Here is a 25,166-nt window from a genome sequence, read left to right as displayed (position 1 = left end):
TAAAGTGAATATTACTTCCAGATATTCAAATAAAAGGCATAGAATACTGAACATAACTGCAGGGGGCTTTTGTTATCTATACTTATGGGGGGGCGGGGGAAGGTGTCCTGAATGTATGGAAAGTTAGAACATGTTTCTGGGATGGAAGACAAGGGTCAATTCTTCCAAAAACAGCCCCCCTCCCCCCTCCCGGGCTGCGGGCGCGGGGCCGCGCCTCCTCGCGGCGGCCACCGCAGTGCGTGGTGGTTAGAGAATGCGGCAGGTTCGAGAACGCGCCTGAACGCGGCGGCGTGCTCGAGAACGCGCCTCGACGACGACGGCTGCGGCGGCCCGTGGAGAGCCAGTCGTTGCGGGGCGCGCTCTTGAGCGGCGGCCCCGGGCGTCCCGTCGGTGCCGGCACTGGGAAGAGGCGGTGGCGCTGCCCGCGGTGGCGGGAGTTCGCGGCGGCGATGGAGCGCGTTTGAGCCAGGACCGGGGTCCGAGGCGCGCTCTCTGCCGACGGAAATGAGCCGCAGGGCTGCACCTACGCCTCCTGGAGCCTCGCCTTCTTCGCCGCCCAAGAAGGTGCCTGCCCTGGCTGGCACAACCGCAACCAATAATGAGTTGATGAGTCTTTTTGAGTGTGAGGAATGCTTTGACGTTGTGTTACCACCCATTCTTCAGTGTCAGGGTGGCCATCTTGTTTGTGGCAGTTGTCGCCCAAAGCTCACACGTTGTCCAATCTGCCTGAGCCAGTTGGGATCCTTTCGCAACTTGGCTCTGGAGAAAATGGGCGATTCCTTGCTATTCCCTTGTAAATATGCCTCTTCTGGATGTGAGGAAACTCTGAGACACACTGCAAAAGCAGACCACGAAGACCTCTGTAAGTATAGGCCTTATCCGTGCCCGTGCCCTGGTACTTCCTGTAAATGGCAAGGCTCTCTGGATACTGTAACGCCCCATCTGATGCATCACCATGAGACCATTATAACCCTAGAGGGAGAAGAAGTCGTTTTCCTTGCTACACAAATTAATCTTCCTGGTGCTGTTGACTGGGTGATGCTGCAGTCCTGTTTTGGTTTTCACTTCTTGTTGGTCTTGGAGAAAGAGGAAAACTACGACGGTCACCAGCAGTTCTTTGCAATCGCACAGCTGATAGGAACACGCAAGCAAGCTGAAAATTTTGCTTATAGATTTGAACTAAATGGTGATAGGCGGCGATTGGCTTGGGAAGCGACTCTGAGATCTATTGATGAGAAAATTGCAACAGCCATTGGGAAGAGCGACTGCCTAGTCTTTAACACCAGCACTGCACAGCTTTTTGCAGAAAATGACAATTTAGGCATCAATGTAACTATTTTCATGTGTTGAAATGGCAATCAAACATTTTCTGGACAGCATTTAAAACCACTGCATTCAGTTTCACATAGAATAAAGTCACCCATCTGCCTGCGGACCTGAAACTTTGGTGGGTGGAAGCTAGACACATGAAGATGAATAAAAGGAAAGGCTGTTAAACACAGGAAACAGTTGAATGTAGTAACACTAACATATTTAAAAATAAGTCAACAGTAAACCAATGAAATAAATAAATATATATATATATATATATATACACACCCAAGATGGGCATCTTTTGTGGGTTTTTTTTGAACATTTTATTTTTTGAGACACACACACACACACACACACACACACACACACACACACACAGTGAGTGGGGGGAGGGGCAGAGAGGGAGAGAGGAAGACACAGAATCCAAGCAGATTCCAGACACAGAATCTGGAGCTGTCAGCACAGAGCCCAAGAGCTCCAACTGTGAGGTCATGACCGGTTATGACCTAAGCCAAAATCAGACACTTAACTGACTGAGCCACCCAGGCGCCCCAAGATAGGCATCTTTTGTATTAAGAAAGGAAGCATTGTAAAATCATTCTGAATTTGTGTTGTAGACTGAGCGTACTGTTGAAAAATACCAGGTTTTTGTTTTGTGTGTGTGCCCCCAAACTTTGTGTGCATGTGCACGTGCACACGTGCATGCGTGGGGGGGGGGGGGGGAGGAAGAGACCAAGTGAGAGAGAGAAAGAGAGAGAGCACTTTATTATAAGGAATTGGCTCATACAATTATGGAGACTAAGTCCTAAGATTCGCAGGATGAGTCAACAAGCTGGAGAAGGTGGAGACCCAGGAAAGCTAATGTATAGCTCTAGTCTGAGTCTGAAGACCTGAGATCCAGGAGAGCTGATGAGGTAAGTTCCACTACAAAAGCCAGTAGGCTCATAACCCAAGAAGAGCCAATGTTTTAGCCTGAATTTGAGGCCAGAAAAGACTGTTGTTACTTCACTGTACCTTCTTTTCCTTAACCCATACTATTGTAGATAGTCCTTTATGGAACCATTCTTCAGTTATCCTATTTGAGTGTATCATCTGTTTCCTGCTCAGTCCCTGACTGATATTCTTATCTTAAAATATTAGTAACTATACTTAAAATTCCTAACGCATAATAAATTTTGTGAGCTTACTGGTAAAGAGCCTTTTCTTTTCTTTTTTTTTTTTAATGTTTATTTATTTTTGAGAGAGAGCATAAACAGAGGAGGTGCCGAGAGAGGGGGGACAGAGGATCTGAACCAGGCTCTGTGCTGACAACAGACAGCCTGACACAGGGCTCGAACTCACGAACTGTGAGATCATGACCCGAGCTGAAGTCAAATGCTGAACCTGAGCCACCCAGGTGCCCCAAGAGCCTTTTCAAACACAATGCAATCATAGGCCGGCTGAGTGATTCAGAAGGCCTTTGATGCAGTCTCTCTCTCCCCCTGGCCTTCCAGTCTGAATTTCCAAGGGCAGAGGGATCAGAGGAAACCTCAAATGCTAACACCTCAACAGCACTTATTGTCCATGATATCCGGCCTGGGATCTTTGAACTATGGTTTGGCCCCATATCTCCTCCAGGACACAGCTGGCCACAGACAGGCAGTTCAACACAACATTTAAAATTCAAAATGTGAAACATAGAATAATGAAGCCATCTGGTCCATATTATGTTGTCCAACAATTATAAGTAATGTGAGCTATAAATACAACAAGCAAAAGGAAGCAAACAAGAGACCATTAATCAATACAGACAATTTGAACAAGATATGATGACTGAAACTTCTTTTTCCGGAGCATCTTTACAAATGGTGGACTAAAGCAGGTCTAGATTGAAAAATATTACTTGCCAAACCCTTCAGTCATAAAACTTCTCTGAAGTAATAAAAATCTGCACGGGAATTTCACAGAGAGGACCCTGATGTTGCTATTTAGTAACTCACAGAGTTATTTATGAAAGGCAATGGGACCAATCTTGGCTCAAAATCCAGAATAACTCCATGAGAGTTACATCATAAGGACACCTTAGTGGAGAGGACTCTAAGAAACTCTTAACACTCATCAGCAGCCCCACTTATAAAACCTGGAGGAGTTTGAGTAGGAATGTAGACAACCAGAATGGTTTGGCTCTGGATCTATATAGCCAACAGTCTTGTCATTTCTCTGACTATCCCATAATCACCTCAAACTCAATATATCTGAAGTTAAGCAAATGCTCCTCCCTTCCCAATCTGGACCTTCTCTTATGGCTCAGGCTTCTAACATGAGCAACTGAATAGAAAATAAACGTATCCATTATTTTTGGATGAGAGCAAAAACACATTTAGGCCACACGGTTGACTTCTCAGAAAAAAAGGGAATGTGGTAGAATGAATTATTTGTCCTCAATTCTTCCTGTCTTCCCCTCCTCTACTAGGGTTTTACTGTGGGCAGAGAATAAATTGCAACCCTCAATGATTTAGCTAATGGAATTGAAACAGAGGCTTTCATTGTGCTCACAGGGTTTGGCTTGGCCTCTTTTGCACTTTTGCAACTGGCAATGGCAAGAACGTGCCTTGAGTAGCCACTGGTGATACATGGAGCAGGCCAGAAACCAACCCGCAGCTAGAAGCCAAGGGCTGCCCCGTGAGTAAGAAATAAGTACATGTTTTTATAAGCCGTTGGGATGGGGCGGGTAGTTGTTATGTAGCATTATCATAGCAGAAACCTGACTGATGCAGTCTTCTTCCCTGCTCTGGGAAGACAAAATAATAAATGTATACCACAGTCTATCTTTGGTAGTTTATATGCACACACACACACACACACACACACACACACACACACCTTTATTCTTGTACACACATTTTTTAAATGGTACCACCTAACTTAATACAGTTACTCCACATAAAACCAAAAATGAACTGAAACCCCCCTTCCCCATTAGAAGACAATTAAAAATTAAAGCTAGTCTTCCCCCTGAGCTACCAAGTCAAGTATCTCTTGGTGATGTCCATGGCTCAGGCAAGATGAGATGTGGTGTCTTATGGTCTTGCAATCTGTGGCCTGCATGATATCTGATATACTACATGAGAAGAGAGAGACCAAAAATATTTAATAAAAAGGAAAAAAGAAAAGCAACATCTCAAGCATGGACATGATCTTCCTGGATCATCTTTTGTAAATGTCCACTTGTTGATTTGCTTCTCCAGCAGTGAAAAGAGGTCCTTGAATAACTGAGGTGGTGCCCTTTGGATTTCCTTTGCCCAGTGTCTTCCAGACCCCATGCAAGAAAGGGCAGTAAGAGGATTCCCCTGCTGAGCACAATACCATCATAGCGGCCCACTTCCTAGGGGAGCCTGGCAGACAGACCTGTGACGTATCAGATCATTGGCCAGGGCGTACGCTTTCTTCATGAAGCTGTGCACCAGCTCTGTTCTCTACTTTCAGCTGGATCATCTTGAAGCAAAGCTTAGCTCTCCCTCTCAAAGTACCTCAAGAAAGCAGAAAAGTAGCTCACCCTGGGAAACATCTAGACATTTTACAAGTAGATACACAGTCCCAGGAGGAAACGAATCATAATCTGATCAACAGTTTTGCTGCCCTTTATTATATTTTTTTAATGTTTCTTTCTTTTTGAGAGAGAAAGAGACAGAGCACAAGTGGGGGAGGGGCAGAGAGAGAGGGAGACACAGAATCCGAAGCAGGCTCCAGGCTCCGAGCTGTCAGCACAGAGCCCGACGCAGGGCTCGAACTCATGGACTACGAGATCATGACCTGAGCCAAAGGTCAGATCCTTAACTGACTGAGCCACCCAGGTGCCCCATGCTGCCCTTTATTATAGAAAAGATGAAGGGCTCTGCCATTCACTACAACTCAATCAGTTCCACATTCTAGGGTCTGTTGCTTGCAAACCCTAAATTTCTGACTTAGTTTAGGTTCTTTTGATTGCAAGCAAACAGAAGCCAATGTTGACAACGAGCATGAAGTGAGGGCGTGGGCTGTAGAAGAATTCGTGGGAAGGACACTGAGGAAGTTCACATACTTCAAAGGAAGTTGAGCCATGCTGTATAAGGCAGAAACCAGGGCCTTGGCACAGTCAGAGTCCACGGACCTCTTGTCCAGGCCTGTACAACCAGCAAGGTCACAGGGAGTGCCCAACCTAAACGTTCTCCTTGAGCTAAAGGAATAGCCACTTTTCGGGCCAATGAAAAAGTTCTAAAAAGGATTGTGGTAATGGTTGCACAATACTGTGACTATACTAAAAGCCAATGAATGCTTTTAATTGGGTAAAGTTTATGGTATACAAATGTTATCTCAAATATATATATATATCAAAGGAAAAAAAAACAGATTAAAAAGAGACAATCCACAAAGGTGGAAATCAGAACGGTTTACCATCACAAATAATCAGGAAAATGTCAAAAGAACAATGAGATACCACTTTGCACCCAGCAAATGGGCAAAACGTAGAAAAGTGAATAATACTTGACAAATACAGTGGGACCTAGCACAATCCTCACCTGCCCATGGGAATGTGGACACGCTGCTACAGCCACTTTCCAGAAAAGCAACCTGGCCAGTTTTGGCTAAATTAAGCGTGCCTATTCACTAATGCCCAGCAATTCCACGCCTGGATATGTGCGTTCCAGAAAAACGTCCATATAGCTCCATTAGGGTACATGTTCAAGGGCATTCTGTGCAGCATTGTTTGTGGTAGCCGGAAGGTGGATGCAACCAAAGAAATACATAAGTAAATGTGAAGGATGCAGAGGAAAGAATACTACTCAGAAACCCAAAGCAATGAACTAAATGTACATACAGCAGTGGGGATAGACTTTTAAAAACATGGTGTTGAACAAAACCAGTAAACTATAGAATAAGAATTGCAGAGAGACGTCTGGGTGGCTCAGTCGGTTAAGCGTCCGACTTCGGCTCAGGTCATGATCTCATGGTTGGTGAGTTCGAGCCCCGCGTCCAGCTCTGTGCTGACAGCTCAGGGCCTGGAGCCTGCCTCAGACTGTGTGTCTCCCTCTCTCTCTGCCCCTCCCCTGCTCATGTTCTGTCTGTCTCTCTCTCTCTCTCAAAATAAACATTAAAAAAAAAAATTTTTTTTTTAAAGAATTGCAGTACAATGCCAATTGTATACATTTGGCACAAACACACGCACAAAACAGCACTGCCAATGTTTCAGGGATTTGTTATACCTTTTTAAGAACATTTTTGGAGTGAGGTCTAAAAAAATCAGGTGCCTTGATGACATGGAAGATAGTGAGCCACCAGTGGAGGTGCATAATGACACAGATCTCAGTGTCAGAAATTTTTTTAATTACATAAATAACAAAAATGAAATGTTGTACTGACTTGTTATGGACAACTCTTAAAAAAATAAAAGAAATTAGGGGCGCCTGGGTGGCTCAGTTGGTTAAGCATCCGACTTCAGCTCAGGTCATGATCTCACAGTTATGAGTTCGAGCCCTGCGTTGGGCTCTGTCCTGACAGCTCAGAGCCTGGAACCTGCTTCAGATTCTGTGTCTCCAGGTCTCTCTAACCCTCCCTGCTCACACTCTGTCTCTCCCTCTCTCAAAAATAAATAAATATTTTTTAAAAATTCAAAACAAAGAAAACAAGATAAAACAAAATAAAAATACTTCAAGCATTTACCTGACTTGTGCTGTATTTCCATGTGATGTTCTAGGCTATATGTTATTTTTCCTTTGTTTTCTGAATTCTTTCTGCCTGAGTTGAATTGAGTTTAAGCTGGCCTTTTTCTACAAGACTGGAAAGATGCCAAGAGCAAATAACTGCTATTCCAAAACTAGCCAGTCCATACTGTCTGGCTCCAGATTAAACAGAGAGAAAATGGATTCAGAAAAACCCTACCACACTCTGATCAAGAAGTTGCTGTGATAGTGGAAGCTGCCTTCTAATTCAGCTCAGTAGTTTTTCAGGGAGACCACCCCTGGCCAGGCAGTTTACTCTGAGAATTCAGCTCCATTTTCTCTTGAATAAAAAGGTGTGCCTTATCCATGAAGGGGACTTTGACTCTTTGGCGAGTCCTAGTTTTGCAAGATACAAATAGTAAGTTAAGGTTAGTCTTGTCCTCATATTCCTCTCATTGCTAAAGACAGAAGTAACATATATACACTTTTACTAAGGATGTATTCTGGACACCAAGCTTCCTACTTCTGTGCCCCCACCCACAGAGTCTGGCATGCCAGAGAGAACCACTACTGAGCACTTAAAACGGGGTTAGTCTGAATTGAAATGGACTTGTTGAGATCAACAGACTAGACGAAATGCTAGATTTGAAACAAACGTCCAATAAACATTAAATCTCACTTCCAAATTAAGAAAAACATCATTTACATAGCCATTAGAAAGGCATCCTTTACATAGCCACTTAAAGGATTTTCTCCCGTACTGTTATGGTTTGCCTTTGTTAACTGACATTTTAAAACCACTTTGATTTGTCATTAGCATTAGGGGCTCCCCACCGGCTACAAGCCATTTTTCATGATGGCTTTTAGATTAGAAAAGAACTGTACTAATATAAAATTATTTATTTTTTTAATGCTTATTTATTTGGGGGGAGAGAGAAGGAGCGCAATTGGGGGAGGGACAGAAAAAGAGGGAGACAGAGGATCCGAAGCAGGCTGTGCACTGTCAGCAGAGAGCTTGATATGGGGCTCAAACTCATGAACTATAAGATCACAACCTGAGCCCAAGTCGGACGCTTAACCAACTGAGCCGCCCAGGTGCCCCACAATTATTTATTATCAAGCCGGAAGCAGGCAGGAATCAGGAGAGCTGTGGAAAGGGAGTCTAGTGCAATTTGCGAATTTACTAAATTCCCATCTGCACAGCATGATTGCATTTCCTGCTGTTCATCCAACAGCTGAAAGTCCCATTATTGCTATTATGGAATCCCTTCATAAAACATGTCACAATTCCATAAATCTTCCCAACTCTATTCTAGGTTAGAGCAAATCATTCTTGTACACATCCACATGTGTGGCCAGCTTGTCTCAGTAACATAGAAAGCCTTACATGCATGTCATCACCTCCCCAATAAGATGCCATGACATTATTCTATCTCTCCATTGAAGCACTTGAAAGAATCAGATGTTACGCAACTACGAATCTCTTCCTAACTGCCCTTGACATCAGACTGAATTCCCTGCATACCAGGCTCCAAGTCACTGCCTAGCCCCCTACTGGCAAAGTTGACTCAAAAAAATGTTTGATGGGGTTTGATGGGGGCTCAATCGGTTAAGTGCCCGACTTCGGCTCAGGTCATGGTCTCACGTTTCATGAGTTCGGGCACTGCGTCAGGCTCTGTGCTGATAGCTCAGAGCCTGGAGCCTGCTTCAGATTCTGTGTCTCCCTCTCTCTCTCTGCCCCTTGCTCGTGCTCTCTCTCTCTCTCTCTCTCTCTCAAAATAAATACACATAAAAATTTTTTTTAATGTTTGAGGAATTGAATTATCCATATGTCTCAGCATTCTTTCTTTAAAAGTTCCATTTTCTCTCATCCTAATGATTAGAAAGACCAAATTTGCTTGTCACCAGTAGCTTCTACCTTAAGTTTGCAAGGGGGTCTGCTATTTTCTAAACTATATCCATATCAAGGACAAAAATGTTTGAATCACTGTATTATACATCTGAAGCTAATATAACATTGTGTGACAACTATATTCAGATAACTTTTTTCAAAGACAGAATGCAGGGGCACCTGAGTCGCTCAGTCAGCTAAGCATCTGACTCTTGAATTCAGCCCTGGTCAGGATCTCATGGTTCGTGAGTTCGAGCCCCGCATTGGGCTCTGTGCTGGCAGTGCAGAGCCTGCTTGTGATTCTCTCTCTCCCTCCCTCTCTGCCCCTCCCCTGCTTGTTTTCTCTCTCAAAATAAATAAATAAACTTAAAAAAAAAGAATGTAGAAGCACTATATTGGCAATTAGTAGATTTTACTGTCAGTGTTATTCACCTTTGAATGCAAAAAAATATCCATTACTTGCAAATGTTCTTAAGGGGATCTGAAAGAACATACCAAGTAAATTTCCCCTACAGTGGTTCTGGGTGGAGTGACAAATGCTAGAACAGCAAACCCAACTAACCTGTGTCTTTTCTCTCTTCAAGAACTCTACGTGGAAAATAAATTCAAAATGGCTGAAAGACTAAATGTGGGACAGGAAACCATCAAAATCCTACCAGAGAATATAGGCAACAACCTTTTTGACCTCAGCCACAGCAACTTCTTACTAGACACGTCGCTGAAGGCAAGGGAAACAAAAGCAAACACGAACTATTGGGACTTTATAATGATAAAATCTTCTCCACGGTGAAGGAAACAATCAACTAAACTAAAAGGCAACCTAGGGAACGGTAGAAGATATTTGCAAACGACATATCTGATAGAGGGTTAGCATCCAAAATCTACAAAGAAGTTCTCAAATTCAACACCCAAAAAACAAACAACCCAGTTAAGAAGTGGGCAGATGATATGAAGAGATACTTTTCCAAAAAAGACATCCAGATAGCTAACAGACACATGAAAAGACGCTCAACATCACTCAGCATCAGGGAAATGCAAATCAAAACCATGATGAGATAGCACCTCACACCTGTCAGAATGGCTAAAATCAACAACACAAGAAACAACAAGTGTTGGTGAGGATGCAGAGAAAGGGGAACCCCCTTGAGCTGTTGGTATAAATGAAAACTGGTGCAGCCACTCTGGAGAAGAGTATGGAGGTTCCTAAAAAAAAAAAAACACCTGAAAATAAAACTACCCTACAATCCAGCAATTGCACTAGTAGGTATTTACCCAAAGGATAAAAAAATACAGATTCGAAGGGGTACATGCACCCCAATGTTTATAGCAGCATTATCAACAGTAGCCAAACTATGGAGAGAGCCTAAATGTTCATCAACTGACAAATGGATATAGAAGATGTGGTGTCTATACACAATGGAATATTACTTAGCCATCAAAAAGAATGAAATCTTGCCACTTGCAGTGATGTGGATGGAGCTAGAAGGTATTATGCTAAGCAAAATAAGTCAATCAGAGAAAGACAAATTCCATATGATTTCATTCATATGCAGAATTTAAGAAACAAAACAGATAAACATATGGGAAGCAGAGAGGAAAGAGGGAAACACACCACAAGAGACTCTTATTTATTTAATTTATTTTGAGAGAGAGAGCGAGCAGGAGGGGTAGAGAGAGAGGGGGAGAAAGAATCCCAAGCGGGCTCTGCGCTAACATTGCAATGTTAGCACAGAGCCTGATGTGGGGCTCAAACTCTCAAACTGTGAGATTGTGACCTGAGCCAAACCAAGAGTCAGATGCTTAACCAACTGAGCCCTTGAACCACAAGAGACTCTAAATGATAAAGAGCAAACTGAGAATAGATGGAGGGAGGCAGGTGGAGGATGGACTAGATGGGTGACAGGTAGTAAGGAGGGCACTTGTGATGAGCACTGGGTGTTGTATGTAAGTGATGAGTCACTGAATTCCACTCCTGAAATCCAATATTGCAGCACTGTTAGCTACCTAATTTTAAAGAAAAAAGAAAAGAAAAAGAACTCTATATGGCATCTGGAGAATTCTAAGGAAGAGAGAAGGAAGCACTTTCTCAAAATCCAGAGGCAAAGGTAGGGGGGCTAGAGCACCTGGGGAGCCACAAAAAAACCCCAAAACAAACAAACAACAACAACAACAACAAAAAACACAGCGAGAAGGCAGAATAGCAAATCCTACAGTGAGTCTCACACATGACTGCACTATACTGATTTCACCTTGTTGGGGAGCAGGAATTCCTGTCCCCTCAAAGGTCCTTCTGGCTGGACTAAGAATCAAATTGACATAAGTCAAATTAACAGGAGAAAACCAAACTTAATAGACATACATTCAGGGAACCCACATAGACATGGAAATTGCTAAAGACAGTCAAACAAAATGAGGTCTGTATGTGACCCTAAACTAAGGAGAAGGGGTAGGGTTCTGAGACTTCAGAGGAAAGGAATGCACTTCACAGGGCAATAAGAGCAGATGTTTGCTAATTAGATGTTTGCCCTGCCAGACACCTGGGTCACTCAGATAAAACTTATCTCTGTTAATAACCCTTATTCTGGGAAAGACCTCCCCCCCAATTTAGATTATTCTGTGTAGTTAAGGGAGGGACAAACGTTCCTCTGGAGTCTGTAGGGTCTCAAGTGACTTCAGTTCAAAATAATCCACGGGCCAAAGTGGCACATTCTGGGGGAGCCTTCCTGAACCCCTTTGCACCCCAAACAAAAATATGCATAACCCAACACGAGATGCATTGAGATATTAATATATATACTTGTGCTCTGTGACATATACCCAGGGATTCTGCCATGAGCGAGTGGTAGATCTGTACATCCTCTTTATATAGAATCTAGAGCTGTGCTGTGTAATTAATATATTTAGTAGTATAATATAATATACTACTAAAGTTTATATAATATTATGCAACTAAAATTAATTTCACTTGCTTCTACTTTTGAATATGGCTACTAGGAAATTTCAAATAATACATGTGGCTCACATTTTATTTTATTTTATTTTTTCATGTTTTATTTTTGGGATAGCGCTGGTCTATAGGCAGCTGGAGTAGAGAAGGGAAGAGAAAAAAGGTCGTGGAGTTCTTCTAAAACCTGGGGTGGGAAGCTGGGTTTCTCACCACCAAAGCATCTCTGCCCTGTTAGTGGCCTCACAATGACTCACAATTTTCGGGATGCCCCAAATCTGAGCAGTGTTATTTGAGGAAGTGGGCTCACACTGTGTCTCAGGAGCATCCTTAGGAAATGTTTGGGGTAGCCAATGATTGGTCCCGCTAATGTTGATAACAAAGATGCACCTGGTCAACTCCTACTCTCCCTTCAGGATTCGGTTCAAGCACTGTATTAGGCCCTTGCCCAGCTGGACCACATCTTATAGGTCTTCCATATTGTCTGCTGCATCAGTTCAGGGCTGGGCCCACAGTGCGTGCACAATACCTGTCACAAGCTGAACCGAGTACGGACCTTTCCCTTGTACGTTTCTTGGTATTTCATAATTATTCTTTCTCCACTGAATAGAGAAATATAGTTTCCTCTGAAATAAGAATGCTGTTTAAACATTATGGTGAAACAATCCTCTCTGCATGGTATGTAGCAGGAAGGACCCAGAACCATTTGATACAATAGCCTCTAGGGAAGGGAACAAGGTGGCTGAAGACGGAAGTTTAAGAGATTTTTCTGTAGTGTTTCAACGTGGAACTTCATGTCAGGAATTCTTTTAAAATGTTTGAAAGAACGTATCTTCACTATACAGAAAAAAGATTTTGAAAGCTGCGACTCCATCAGAGACTTGTAAAGAAGTTTTCTCGCAGCACTCCTTTTAGATAACAGTCAACAAATTGGTTCTGTGAAGCAGCAGATAGTAAATGTTTTAGGCTTTACGGGTCTCCGACAACTACTCAGCTCTGTCACTGTAGCAGGAAAACAGCCACAGACAACAGTTAAAAAAAAAAAGTGTGCGCAGCTATGTGCCAATAAAACTTTATTGACAAAAATAGATTGGGATTTAGCCTACACCTATAGTTTGCCACCCCCTGCTTTAGATAGTGCTTCCTTTGAACAACAAAGAAAGTGCCATCATGCTTTTTCCTTCTTCATTCTTTTTTTTTTAATTAAAAAAAATTTTTTTGAGTTTATTTACTTATTTTGAGAGAGAAAGAGAGAGTGAGCAGAGGAGCGGCAGAGAGAGGGAGCGAGAGAAATCCAAGCAGGCTCTGTGCTGTCAGCGCAGAGCCCAAAGTGCGACTTAAACTCACAAACTGCGAGTTCGTGACCTGAGCTGGGACCAAGAGTCAGATGCTTAACCGACTGAGCCACCCAGGGGCTCCCATGTTCTAGGTTTTTACCTAACTCTCAATATCGAAATGCTCCCAGAGTATTAACTGAAAGCATAGTCCCTCCCAGGGAAAACGAATCAAAGCAATACATCTATTTTCAAGACAATTTCTTGTTCAAGGAAAAGATAAGAAGTTTCAAACTTGACAATAAGGCACTACATCACCACACAGTGCCACCTGGATTCCCCAACTTGTCACCAGTATTCTTCTCAGAGGAGAAGGTAGTACCAAGGAAGCTACCAGGATGGAAAGGGAGCCCCATTCGGAAGAGAGAAAACGGAATGGCATCCATAGATTTGCCACCATGTTTTAGAGGTCTTCGTGGACATGAACCTTAAAAACTAAAGCTGGGTGGCAAAAAGCAATTCACCCAGTTCAAGTTCTATTTCCATCAAGGCCTGGTTTGGAAGACAGCCCCTGTAATAAAAGACAGATTAATAGGAGAAAAACAGTTTACTAACATTGTATACCTCCAGTACACAAAAGATAACTACTACTCAGTTTTCAGAGCTTTTCCTATGTCTGCTGTTTCTTTAAAATCAGCCTAAAATAATCCTTATACCAATGAGACATATTTTGGGGGTGTTGGGGAGGAAGACCTTCCTGTGCCCTTCAAGGTCCTTCTAGCCAGACTAACAATCGAACTGACATGAGACAGACTGACAGGAATAAATCAAATTTAATGGCATACGTAAGAAGAATCCACACAGACATGGAAATTCCAAAGATAAGGAGGCAACTTGAAGTTTAGCTAAGGAAAGGAGGAGGGGCCTGAGGACACAAAGGGGAGAAAGACCATTAGCGGGAAGGAAAAGGAGATGTTTTGAAAAACAAGGTTGCCCTATTATGCAGATAAGGTTTTTAGGTAAAAGGGGGTCTCTGTTAACAGCGCTCTTCTGTCCAATGTGAATTTTGGCAGTTGAGGGGAAGCAGAGAGCTTTTCCCACATCTGCTGGGTTTGGATTACTTTCCACTAGAAATAATCTTTATGCCAAAGTGGCCCATCTTGGGGCAGCCTGCCCTGGGCCCCTACAGGGGCAAATTCTGCTCGCCTTCATTTCCCCCAGCACCTGACACCATGTGTGGCTCATGCTGGGGGTTCAAGACAGATTTCTTAAATGAACGATTTATAATAACTTCCTATGTGTTCAGGTCCCACAACTGCTCCGCTACTACTACCTACCACCAAGCCTTCAACGGATTCCAGGTTCAAGGAGTGTCTCCAAAAGAGAAAAACCTCACGGAGCAACGACAGAAAGACTAGTTTATGGTTTTTAAGCGCCCTTCTTCCGGTCCTATTTACATGCATCATTAACCCCCAGTGAGAGCACTCAGTGATAAGTGACTTTAGAAATCATAATCATCACAATTGAAAACTTCCATTTAAGCCAGACTACCCGCCCCTTTGTGATGTTAAAGTCTGCCCCCCACCCCCGTGCTTAAGTCCCGCTTTCTATGAGGCCCATTCCGGCTTTTAAACCTACCTTGTGGGCTTTTCATTTGGAGCCTCTTGTGATCTTCAAGCTGTAATTTTCACAAGTGGAGCCCTAAAGCTCTTTAATATTTTTATTTACCAGAATTACTCCTTTCACTTCTGCCTGTGTTTGCAGGATGAATTTTCTGTAGTGTCTTACAAAATAACGCTGTAACACCTCACAGCACTAAGAGGAAAAAGTTAAAGGGCCAAAGACAACCACACACAAGGAAAGTTAACTGAGCAGTTAAAATATTTAAATCAGTATCAGAAAGCTCCAGTGCGCAACAGCTGTCCTCTCAAGGACATCGAACAGGAGCATACTTGATACCCTTCAACTGTTCACTTTAAATTGGTAAATTCTAGGTTATGTGAATTTCAGCTCAATTAATCTATACATATATATTTTTTATTCCCCCTTAAATTCTGCCCACCTGCCTTACTTGCCATCCCTAGTCTTGGACTTGTTTAATTTTATTTGTAACTAAAAATAAGCAGGGTGACAAACTGAAAGAAACTTGGGCCGCACCCAAACTTGTGGTTGAGTTCCAGCTCACAGAATGACTCCATTTTTACTCGAAAATCACTATCGCATGTGCCCTGTCAGCCTTCTCATACATCACAGTGAAGGCCGGGTTACCTGGATCCTTGCTCCCTGCCAGAACAGCACCACTCGCCAGACAAAACACAAACACACTTTCTCCCCCATGAGGTCATTGGGAAAAGTTTAATTGGCTTACAGAAATTTGTGAGAACCAAAGGCTGCCTCTGGAGTGAAATGGAAACTAGCCCTTTGGTTCTGGTTCATCTATAATTAGATCCCCTTTGAGGCTTTACATCCATGTTTGGTGGAAAACAGAGCAAATCTTTAAGAGTATGGTGATTTCCTCAGAGAGTTCGTTCATCCTGGCTTCAATTACATCAGAGCCTAAAAAAGAAAGAAAGAAAGAAAGAAAGAAAGAAAGAAAGAAAGAAAGAAAGAAAGAAAGAAAGAAAGAAAATAAGTATTAGCAACATCAGAAACTGAATAATGTAAGTCTTAAAATACCTCCAACTAGCCTTTGTACCATTTTGGTTTGCTACTAAAGGTCTCCATGTTTGAGGTAAACCTAAACAGAGAGAGATATGCTTTCCCTAGTGAACATGAATATTCCACCCCAAAGTGAAATATGAAGAGAGCTCATACTAGAGCAATTAACTCTTTATAATCTTTTCAGAAGCTTCTGTCCTGCTAAGGAAAGCTGCTCATTCACTTCAAGGCCTGCCATAACACTAGACTTGTCCCAGGCAATATCTGCCTCTGAGCTTGAGTTTAATAAAGCTATCCAGACTGCGATCCTCCCTAATAAAGCCTAAAAGAGCCATGGAGAAAATAAGCTGTCCTCAGAAGCCAACCCGGTCTCTGGCATCTTCCTACAAAGAAATAAAATACAATTTTATTTTATACAAATCCAAGGAAATCTGCTTTTCCCTGAAGGACCTAAACGAGGGATCAGCAAACTGTTTTTATAAATAAAGTTTTATTGGGAAAGCCACACCCCTTCATTTATGTATTGTCTAGGCTTGCTCTCCCTCTAGAATGGCAGCGTGGAATAGTTGCAACAGAGACTGCACGGGCCGCAAATCCTAAAATATTTACTATCTGGCCTTTTACAGAACAAGTTTGCTGACTTATTACTACTCTAACCACTATCGCCCCCAGACACACATTTGTAAGTGCACTTACATATTTGTTCCTGGCCCCAGGTGCATTCCGTTTTCTCCCTGCTAACCATTTTCACCAGAGCTTTCTCTGGTGCATCCCAGTTTCCCCAAAGCATGATCGGCTGTTAGGCCTATCCTAACTATGCCCTGAGATGCTCCTGTTTGCTACCTATGTTAGTCAAATAAGAGCATCCTGAGAGAGCAAAATCCTACAAGGCAAGTCCTACGATGCTACTTTCTCCACGGGACAACAGCTTATCTGTAAGACCAACAGATAATACTTGAGGATTCCATCTTACCCTCTCAGGAAGTCCTGATCATTCCAGGTCATGTATTAGTTTCAGCTTATTTCCAACTCAGCTATTCTTGGCTCTGAAAAGCTGTCATCACTGGCATCGCTGTATCTATCACTAGATCAAAAGAGGAACTAATTTAGCAAGGTGTAAAAAAAACAAAACAAAACAAAACAAAACAAAAAACAACCCTGGACCATTATTCTACTTCCAATTCTGAACACTTTCCATAATTAATCCCCATTCAGAGAAAATGCTAAGAAATATTCTACCGTCACTTTCTAGGCACTACAGAAAGAGGTTAGTTCAACTGCACACGGTGATCTCCTTTTGTCAGATGAGCTGATCACCTGCTTTCATCTTAAGTTGGAGGTAACTTATTCAGAAAATTGATAAAATCATTTCAACTTAGATTACCATTCATAACCTTCTGAAGACTGCTAATAAAGATCAGTAGCATGAAAGTTTTCCATTCCAACATTCTCAGACATCCAAGGATTTGAGAAATAATTTGCACAATTATGCTATTTTCATATTAGAAACTTTATGGCATGTTCCTACTCCCTCGAATCACATGTAGGATTCAAAACAGGACCAATTACTGACATAGATGTTGCCGTGTTGGGTTCCCTCAGAAGTGCACCTTCTCCAGGAGATAGCCCTGAAATTGTAGTTCTGTTTTGAGCCATGAGCTCAGGGTGGGGTTCCTCTTGTTCGGTTCCAAATAAGTCAGCAAGTAGATCAACTCCACAAGAGTTCTACTGATCTATGGAGATGACGTTGCCAGGAAGTATTTTATGTGTGACCCAATCCTGACCTTGACCAACTTTTTTTGCTGACTTATAGCAATAGAAATCTCAATTCCATAACAGGTGAAAATCCACTTTTTGTTTGTTTGTTTAAGGAGGAAAGGGAACAACTGAAGAAACCCTATGCTGACAGGTTAGGAAACAAAGATTTACTCTAAATATATTGAGCAAGTATCAATAAATACATAAACAAAAATGTGAAAGACAAGCCCACTCTCCTCCATGACTTTTGAACAAAATACTGGAAAGGCTGCAGGGGCGGGGCTAGAGTATGGATGGGAGATAAAAGATTAAGAACCGGCAGAAGAGAGTAGCCTGGGTGGCTCAGTCGCTTAAGCTTCCAATTCTCAATTTCAGCTCAGGTTACGATCTCACAGTTCATGAGATGGAGTCCTGAGATGGGCTCTGCGCTGACAGTGTGGAGCCTACTTGGGATTCTCTCTCCCTCTCTCTCTGTCCTTCCCTCACTCTCTCTGTCTTTGAAAATAAATAAACTTAAAAAAAAAAAAGAATTGGATACAAGACATGTTAGAGAAACATTTAATGAACATATCCTTAACCAAATAGAAGAAAACTCCTACTTAGATTTTAAATCAGGAAAATCAGTTCTACTGTTACAAGAGGGTTTCCAGTAAAGAAAACACAGGAATAACTGAAGAACGTTTTTTCAGAAACTGCCCCTTCCTTATCTATGCAATCTCACTACACAAATGTAGGCTCTTTCCTGGTTCTGTGCAACAAAAAGGGATTTGGAAGTTGCACTCGACTTTCTCTGGGAGAAGAAATGAAGGTCAGGGTGTTGCAGTGATTCATCTGGCACACAGCTCATTCAAGGTGGGGCCAGAATCCCCATCATGCTAACCCAGGCCACAAGCTCAAGTCTAAACTGTGCTACAGGGGCGCCTGGGTGGCGCAGTCGGTTAAGCGTCCGACTTCAGCCAGGTCACGATCTCGCGGTCCGTGAGTTCGAGCCCCACGTCGGGCTCTGGGCTGATGGCTCGGAGCCTGGAGCCTGTTTCCGATTCTGTCTCCCTCTCTCTCTGCCCCTCCCCTGTTCATGCTCTGTCTCTCTCTGTCCCAAAAATAAATAAAAAACGTTGAAAAAAAAAAAATTTTAAACTGTGCTACAATGTGCCAGCAGTCACATGTCCTCTAACTCCACAAGTGAGAAGGCATCAGATTTTATACCTGCTTCCTTCCCTACTTCTGAGCCCAGGGAAGAGTAAGGTGGGCCCACATCTTCCCCCTCACACCCCTGGTTGTAATATTTATTAGCCACATACTTTTGGACTGACCACTTGACTCCTGAGAGTCTGGGAAAAAGTAGTAACAATACCTACAACCTCACCAAAATGTTATGAGGGCCGAAAGAGAATGCATACATGTGCTCTGGAGACTGTATAAAAATATAAGTGATTGCTGTTTATGGGATTTACATATTTATAACATGATAGCTCTCAACAAGTCGTGGAAATATAAGGTCATAAAAACTGCCGAGTGCATGATTTTCAGAATTGTTTCTTGTACCGAGTAATTCCCTGCTCACGTTAGCCAGCAGACTTGGGTGGATCTGTTTGTAAGCTAATGGCTCTCATTTCTATCTGATGGCTGGCTACACCAAACTCTGACCACACAACAAAATGGCATAGGCTGAGCCTAACAAAGCGAGACTCAGCTTGAGTTTATTCACGTCCCAGGCAAATGAGTGGGTTCACTCATTTTCTTTCACCTGTGTCGCTGGCCAGAAGTAGGACGATGAAATAAGCCATGGCCCTCAAGAACAGAATCATCAAAATGGGCATTGCTGTGAAACGTGCTGATTTTAGGGCATTCACGTGCCAGCAAAAAGCAAGTGCTAGAAATAAAACGTAGATCATCACCACACGCAGAATAGCAATGGCTCCCGCACATTCCATAAAATGCGGGTGCTACTCTGTGCCGTATATGACTTAGGGGTTCTTTTTGCTTTCACACAGAACAAACTTAAAGAAGTCATAAGATATACTTATTTGGGTACATTTGCACTTAATTCGAGACATCACAGCTCTATCTTAAGGCTAACCCATCTTTTTAAATAATCTTCTCTGTACCCATGCACATGTTTCTCAGGAGGGAAAATTATTAGACATTCAGGTCTTACATGTTAAATTCTACGAAATGTCACAGAATATGGACTCATTTGTGTGTATCTTGATATATTTGATGAGGGGAAGTTTGTTTTTTTTTTTAAGTTTATTTATTTTGAGAGAGAGTGAGCACGCACAAGCAAGCAGGGGAAGGGACGAGAGAGAGAGAGAGAGAGAGAGAGAGAGAGAGAGAGAGAATCCACAGTAGGCTCCTCAGTGCTGCCAGCACAAAGCCCAACTGGGGGCTCTAACTCATGAATCCTGAGATCATTACCTGAGATAAAATCAAGAGTTGGAGGTTTAACGGCCTGAGCCACCCAGGCGCCACTTGTGGAGGGGAAATTTTAAAACTGTACTGCCCAATATAGAAGCCACAAGCCACAGAAACTATCTAAATTTCAATCAATTAAAATCAAATTGAACTGAAAATTCCATTCCTCACTCACTTCAAGTGTTCACTATGTTACCGGGTCACTTGGTTCTTATCCCAGACGCACCAAAGAATTGGAGACCTGAGACCAGAATGGGGAGATAGAGTTTATTAACTAGATAAGTATAGTACACTTTCAAGAAAGAAAGGGGGCCACTGCTGGAGCAAAAGTGGTAATGGCCCCAAGAAGCTCTAGCTGCACCCTTTTAAACCTGTTTTCTGCATATGCAAATTTGGCTTTGATTGACAGCTGGTGGTTATAGTGCATTTTGGCTTCTGCGCAAGTGCCTACCCATGATGCACCTGTTATAATTGTATTTATTTGTGTATTATATATTTATGAGTTTCTAATGAGCTTTTGCTGTGACCTTAAGGGCAAGCTGCACCTTGTGGGCACATGCTCAGCTCGTGGAAGTCGCCTTGTGGCTTTTGAGCCAGCTGTGGGGCTAGGCCTTTCCTGTTCCCTTAGCTCTCAGAGGTGGCTCTGAAAGTGTGGCCGTTAACCCTGGGGGATGGCTCTGAGGGTGTGGCCAGCATCGGCTTTATGCCTCCTCCCTCTCGCTTAACTAACTACCTAACAAAAAGTCATGTGTGACTGGTGGCTGTCATATTGGGCAGTGCAGATTATAGAACATTTCCATCATTTCCATCATTGCATTGCAGAAAGTTCTATTGGATAGCACTTATTTTAAAACAAATGAATAATGATTTAAAAAAATATGATCATCTCCTTGTCACTCCCTAAAAAAAAAAAATGTTTTTTAAGACCTGGCTATCTACAGTTAATGAAAATCATGGCAAATGTCTCTCGTGCATGCATATGCCCCCAAATAACGGAAGCACTCTTTTTTTCAAAAAAGTTTTTTACTATATTCTTTTTAAGTAGGCTCCAAGCCCAGGGTGAGGCCTGAACCCACAACCCTGAGGTCAAGAGTCACATGATCTACCGACTGAGCTGGCCAGGTGCCCCTATGTTATTTTTTACAAGACAAAATGAAAATCACCAGCAACGACTCATGGGAGTCTCTATCCTAACAACACTGGCTTGACTTACCAGACTTGACTGCAGCAGTCTATGTGTGGTTTTTTGACAAATAAAAGCCTTGTCATAATCATTTGTCAAAGATTCCTGGTTCCTAATAAATTCCCAATGTAAGAAAACATATATTCCAAGGCACCAGGACAAGATATACGATGCCTCATATATCCCACCTTTTATGCTACCCCAGGGGCAGCCGTTAAACCATTTCTTCTCCATTAATAGAAAGAGGTGGTTGGAATTTTAAAAAACCTTTTTTTTTTGACGGCATACTGAGGATTCCCAGCCTACATGAGTTCCCACAATACTTTAGATCAAAATCCATTCTGTGTGGAACAAGCATGTTTTAAAACAGGTTGCCAGGCACACGGTTTTCTCCAAAGCATTGTTACTGCTACACTTACTTCCTTTTCAGAGAGCCCCTGGAAGCCATAAAATATAAGAGCAATGGAATGAAAACTTGGTATGCTGTGAATGACTTTTGCATTGAATAGTAAATGGTGGACTACAAGCCAGGCAGGGCATTAAAAGCACAGTAGTCTCTAGTACTAGGAACTCCATTCCTGGTGGCACCCGTACCATCAGCACTGCAGTGAACCACCATCAATAAAAGAGCACCTTTCAATCAACATTCAATCCCTAAGGGAAGGTGTACTCAAATGTGGTTTATTCACAGTACTTTACCAAAAAAAGTCTCAAGGTATGGAGTTGGTGACAAACTGCGGGGCAGGGAAGGGGGCGCTGTTTTAAAAGGTGTTTTAAAAACTGCTTAAAAAGAATCATTTTTTTTCCAGGTCACTTTTCCTTGAAATGTAATAAAGGGGAAAAAGTACCTCTTGATAGCAGTAGCCGGAAAGGATGTAGACCCTGAGATTTAGGAGTAGGCTTGGAAAAAAGTACCCCGTAGGTAGCAAACCCAGAAGTCAAATCCATAGCACCTGCTCTATGCATCCACATTGTCCCCAAAGAAACAAACTATTTGCACCTGTCCCCTCTAAGGTATTTTTAGCTGGACTAAGAATCAAAGTGACATTAGACAGATTAATAGGGGAAAATTGAAGAGGCAAAAGTTTCTCTTGAGCCTGCAGGGTCTTGATCGCGTTCAGCTCAAAAACAGTCCATGCGCCAGGGGCGCCTGGGTGGCTCAATCGTTTAAGCGACAGACTTCAGCTCAGGTCTTGATGTCACCGTTTGTGAGTTTAAGCCCCACATTGGGCTCTCTGCTGTCTGCACAGAGCCCGCCTCGGATCCTCTGTCCGCCCCTCTCTCTGTGCCTCTCCCACACTTGCTCTCTTTCTCTCTCTCTCTCTCAAAAATAAACACTTAATGCGGTGCCTGGGTGGCTCAGTCAGTTAAGCATCCAACTTAGGCTCAGGTCACGATTTCATGGTTGGTGAGTTTGAGCCCCGACTGGTAAACTCGAGCCCTGCTCGGAGCTCCACAGTCTCTCTCCCTGTCTCTCTACACCTCCTGGGATTCTCTCTCTGTCCCTCACTCATTCTCGTGCTCTCTCTCTCTCTCACACACAAATAAATAAATAAATGAAAATTTTAATAGATAAATAGATTTAATTTAAAAATAAATAAATAAATAAATAAACATTAAACAAAAAATAGTCCATGTGCCAAAGTGGCATATTTTGAGGGAACTTGTCCCAAACCCCTTCAAACTCGAAATAATCTTTATGCCAAAGTGGCCCATCTTGCGGTGGCCTGCCCTTGGCTCCTACACACCATATATTGTAAGAATGGCCCTTGGCCACACTAACCGTGCAGCCCGAAATTTAAAAAAAAAATAGGCAAGACGATTCCAAGTTTAAAATAGTGCTAGAAAATGTACATCAGAGAGGCCACACCCACCTCCAATGCCCCCACCACCGGTCAGCAATGATTTTCCTCCAACTAGCATCCTAACAGGATACAGATTGGCAGGATACAGACTCACCTCTCACTAAGCGGTTTAGGAATGTATATCAAGAGCCACAAAAGTGGTGTGAGCTGAAGCAAAAGCATTGAAATCTTCTGGGGAGATCGAGGGACTGCAAGCTGTTCCCTAAGGATTTGTGTGCATTTTATTCTAGAAGTCGAGAAGCCACTGAGAGTTTTAAACTCCAACATAATGTAGGAAGATGGACTGAAAAGAGGAAAGCTGGAGGTATAGACACCAGGTAGGAAGCGTTGTAGTAGGCAAGAGATGAAGGAGAGCAGAACTAAGGTAAAATTAATAATTCTCATTTAGGGGCATCTAGCTAGCTCAGTCGGTAGAGTGTGTGACTCTTAATCTCGGGGTTTGTGAGCTCAAGCCCCATGTTGGGCATAGAGCTTACTTAAAAAAAAAAAAAAAAATCCCATTTAATTTCCCACCATAGACCAGACACTGTGTTAAGTGCTTTACATTTAGCCTGGGTGGCTCAGTCGGTTCAGCGTCCGACTTCGGCTGAGGTCATGATCAGTGGCATTCGAGACCTGCATCGAGCTCTGTGCTGACAGCTCAGAGCCTGGAGCCTGTTTCAGATTTTTTTTCTCCCTCTCCCTCTCTGCCCCTCCCCCACTCTCTCTCTCTCTCTTTCTCTCTCTCTCTGTGTCTGTCAAAAATAAATAAACATTAAAAAAAAAGAGGAGGGTCCTGCTTGCCAGGGAACTCAGGAACTTGGCTTTCAGAATGTTTTATCCGTTACTAACTGATAATGCCAGTTTCACTTGGTGCAGGCTGTACGTACAAGCAATGTGATTTACGGTGAATGCTTGCTTTCCTTCTGAGAGTCTGGAATCTGAGTGGCTACTAGGTAGAGAATGCCTATGTGACCAGCCCCAATAAAAACCCTAAACTCTGAGTCTCAAATGGGCATAAACACCACACACATTGCTGCAGGGGGAAGGTGAGCTGTGTGTGACCTTTCACGGGAGGGACAGGGCACAGGAAACCTACAAATCGATTTCTCCAGACTCCACTTATATCTTTTCCTCTTACTGATCCAGCTGTGCAAACTTACTCTGTCACTGTAGTGAATTTCAACCATGAGTACAACTGTACTCAGATTTCCTTCTAGTGAATCATCACACCTGTGGGTTGTCTTGGGGCTAAAACAAAGACTTTGAGTTTGATTTTGCATGTACTTTTGAGTAGCTTATAAAAACTTGAAAAGGGGCACCTGGATGGCTCAGTCAATTAAGCTTCCAACTCTTGATTTCGGCTCAGGTCATGATCTCACAATTCGTGAGTTTGAGTCCCACATGGGGCTCTGCACTGACCGTGTGGAGCCTTCTTGGGATTCTGTCTCCCTCTCTCTCTGCCCCTCTGCTGACTGCTCTCTCTCTCAAAATAAATAAAAATCAAACTTAAATTTAAGAAACCTGAAAAAACACTATCCTACAGTTGTTATGCCTCTTGAACAAAAGACTCCAAGTTGAAAACCAGGTGGAACTGGTCCTCATAACTGCTGCCACTCTACAGATAACAGAGTGGCCAAAAACTTAGCACACTAGCTCTAGATCCCCAAATAATATTCTCACTGCAACTTCCTAGGCACTAAAAGAGAACTCTTCTCCACAGGGCAGAATGCAGAGGTTATAGCTCAGGTGTACGTGCACAAAGCCAAAAATTTTTTTACATTCTGGGCTTTAAAGATGTCAGCTGCACATGTGCCATGTAATTACATACCGTCAGCCAATTTCTGGGAAAGGAAGTCATTATTCCAGTGTTCATATTCCTTGTTATGGTTGTTTATGGTTGATTACAGTCGGTAATCTTGTTTGACAGAAATACAGTCCCAACTCAGCTCACATTAGAGCCTGGCCGTCAAAGCAGCTGTCTGCTTTTCAATGTTCACTGACACCATGGAGCTGGGCAGAGAGAAGTTGAAGTTGAAGGTTCTTCTGGAATCCTGGTGTCTGTCACTGGGTTAACTCACGGGTGCCATTCTTAGTCAGAAAACCCCCTTAGGTGTCAGAATTAGACTACACTGTATCCATCCTCCGGTGCTACCTAGAATTGTTACTTTAGCAAACAAGGTTGTACTAAACAACCTCCCCTGCTG

At 42.8% G+C, this 25,166-nt stretch overlaps 2 protein-coding genes across 5 annotated transcripts in view; one reads left to right on the top strand and one right to left on the bottom strand.

The window, feature by feature from the left end:
* The first annotated feature begins 387 nt into the window (after positions 1-387).
* Positions 388-1,563, top strand: LOC109248333 (E3 ubiquitin-protein ligase SIAH1-like). The gene has a single exon (XM_019417986.2). The coding sequence runs from the start codon at positions 505-507 to the stop codon at positions 1,348-1,350; it is 846 nt and encodes a 281-aa protein (XP_019273531.1). The 5' UTR covers positions 388-504; the 3' UTR covers positions 1,351-1,563.
* Positions 1,564-15,437: 13,874 nt separating this feature from the next.
* CTPS2 (CTP synthase 2) overlaps positions 15,438-25,166 on the bottom strand; it is a 106,086-nt gene continuing 96,357 nt past the window's right edge. For all 4 annotated transcript variants that reach the window (XM_019417989.2, XM_019417990.2, XM_019417987.2 and 1 more), the window contains 2 exons: positions 16,733-16,843; positions 15,438-15,657 (listed from right to left, as the gene is read on the bottom strand). In XM_019417989.2, coding sequence (XP_019273534.1) covers positions 16,774-16,843 — 70 coding nt within the window. In that variant the 3' untranslated portion in view covers positions 15,438-15,657; positions 16,733-16,773. The remainder of the gene's footprint in view (positions 15,658-16,732; positions 16,844-25,166) is intronic.

Source organism: Panthera pardus, unplaced genomic scaffold, assembly GCF_024362965.1.
Source record: "Panthera pardus isolate Hobbes unplaced genomic scaffold, ASM2436296v1 HiC_scaffold_27, whole genome shotgun sequence".
Taxonomy (NCBI): Eukaryota; Metazoa; Chordata; class Mammalia; order Carnivora; family Felidae; genus Panthera; species Panthera pardus.
The sequence above is the reverse complement of the archived record's forward strand: the minus strand, read 5'-3'. Positions and strand labels throughout refer to the sequence as shown.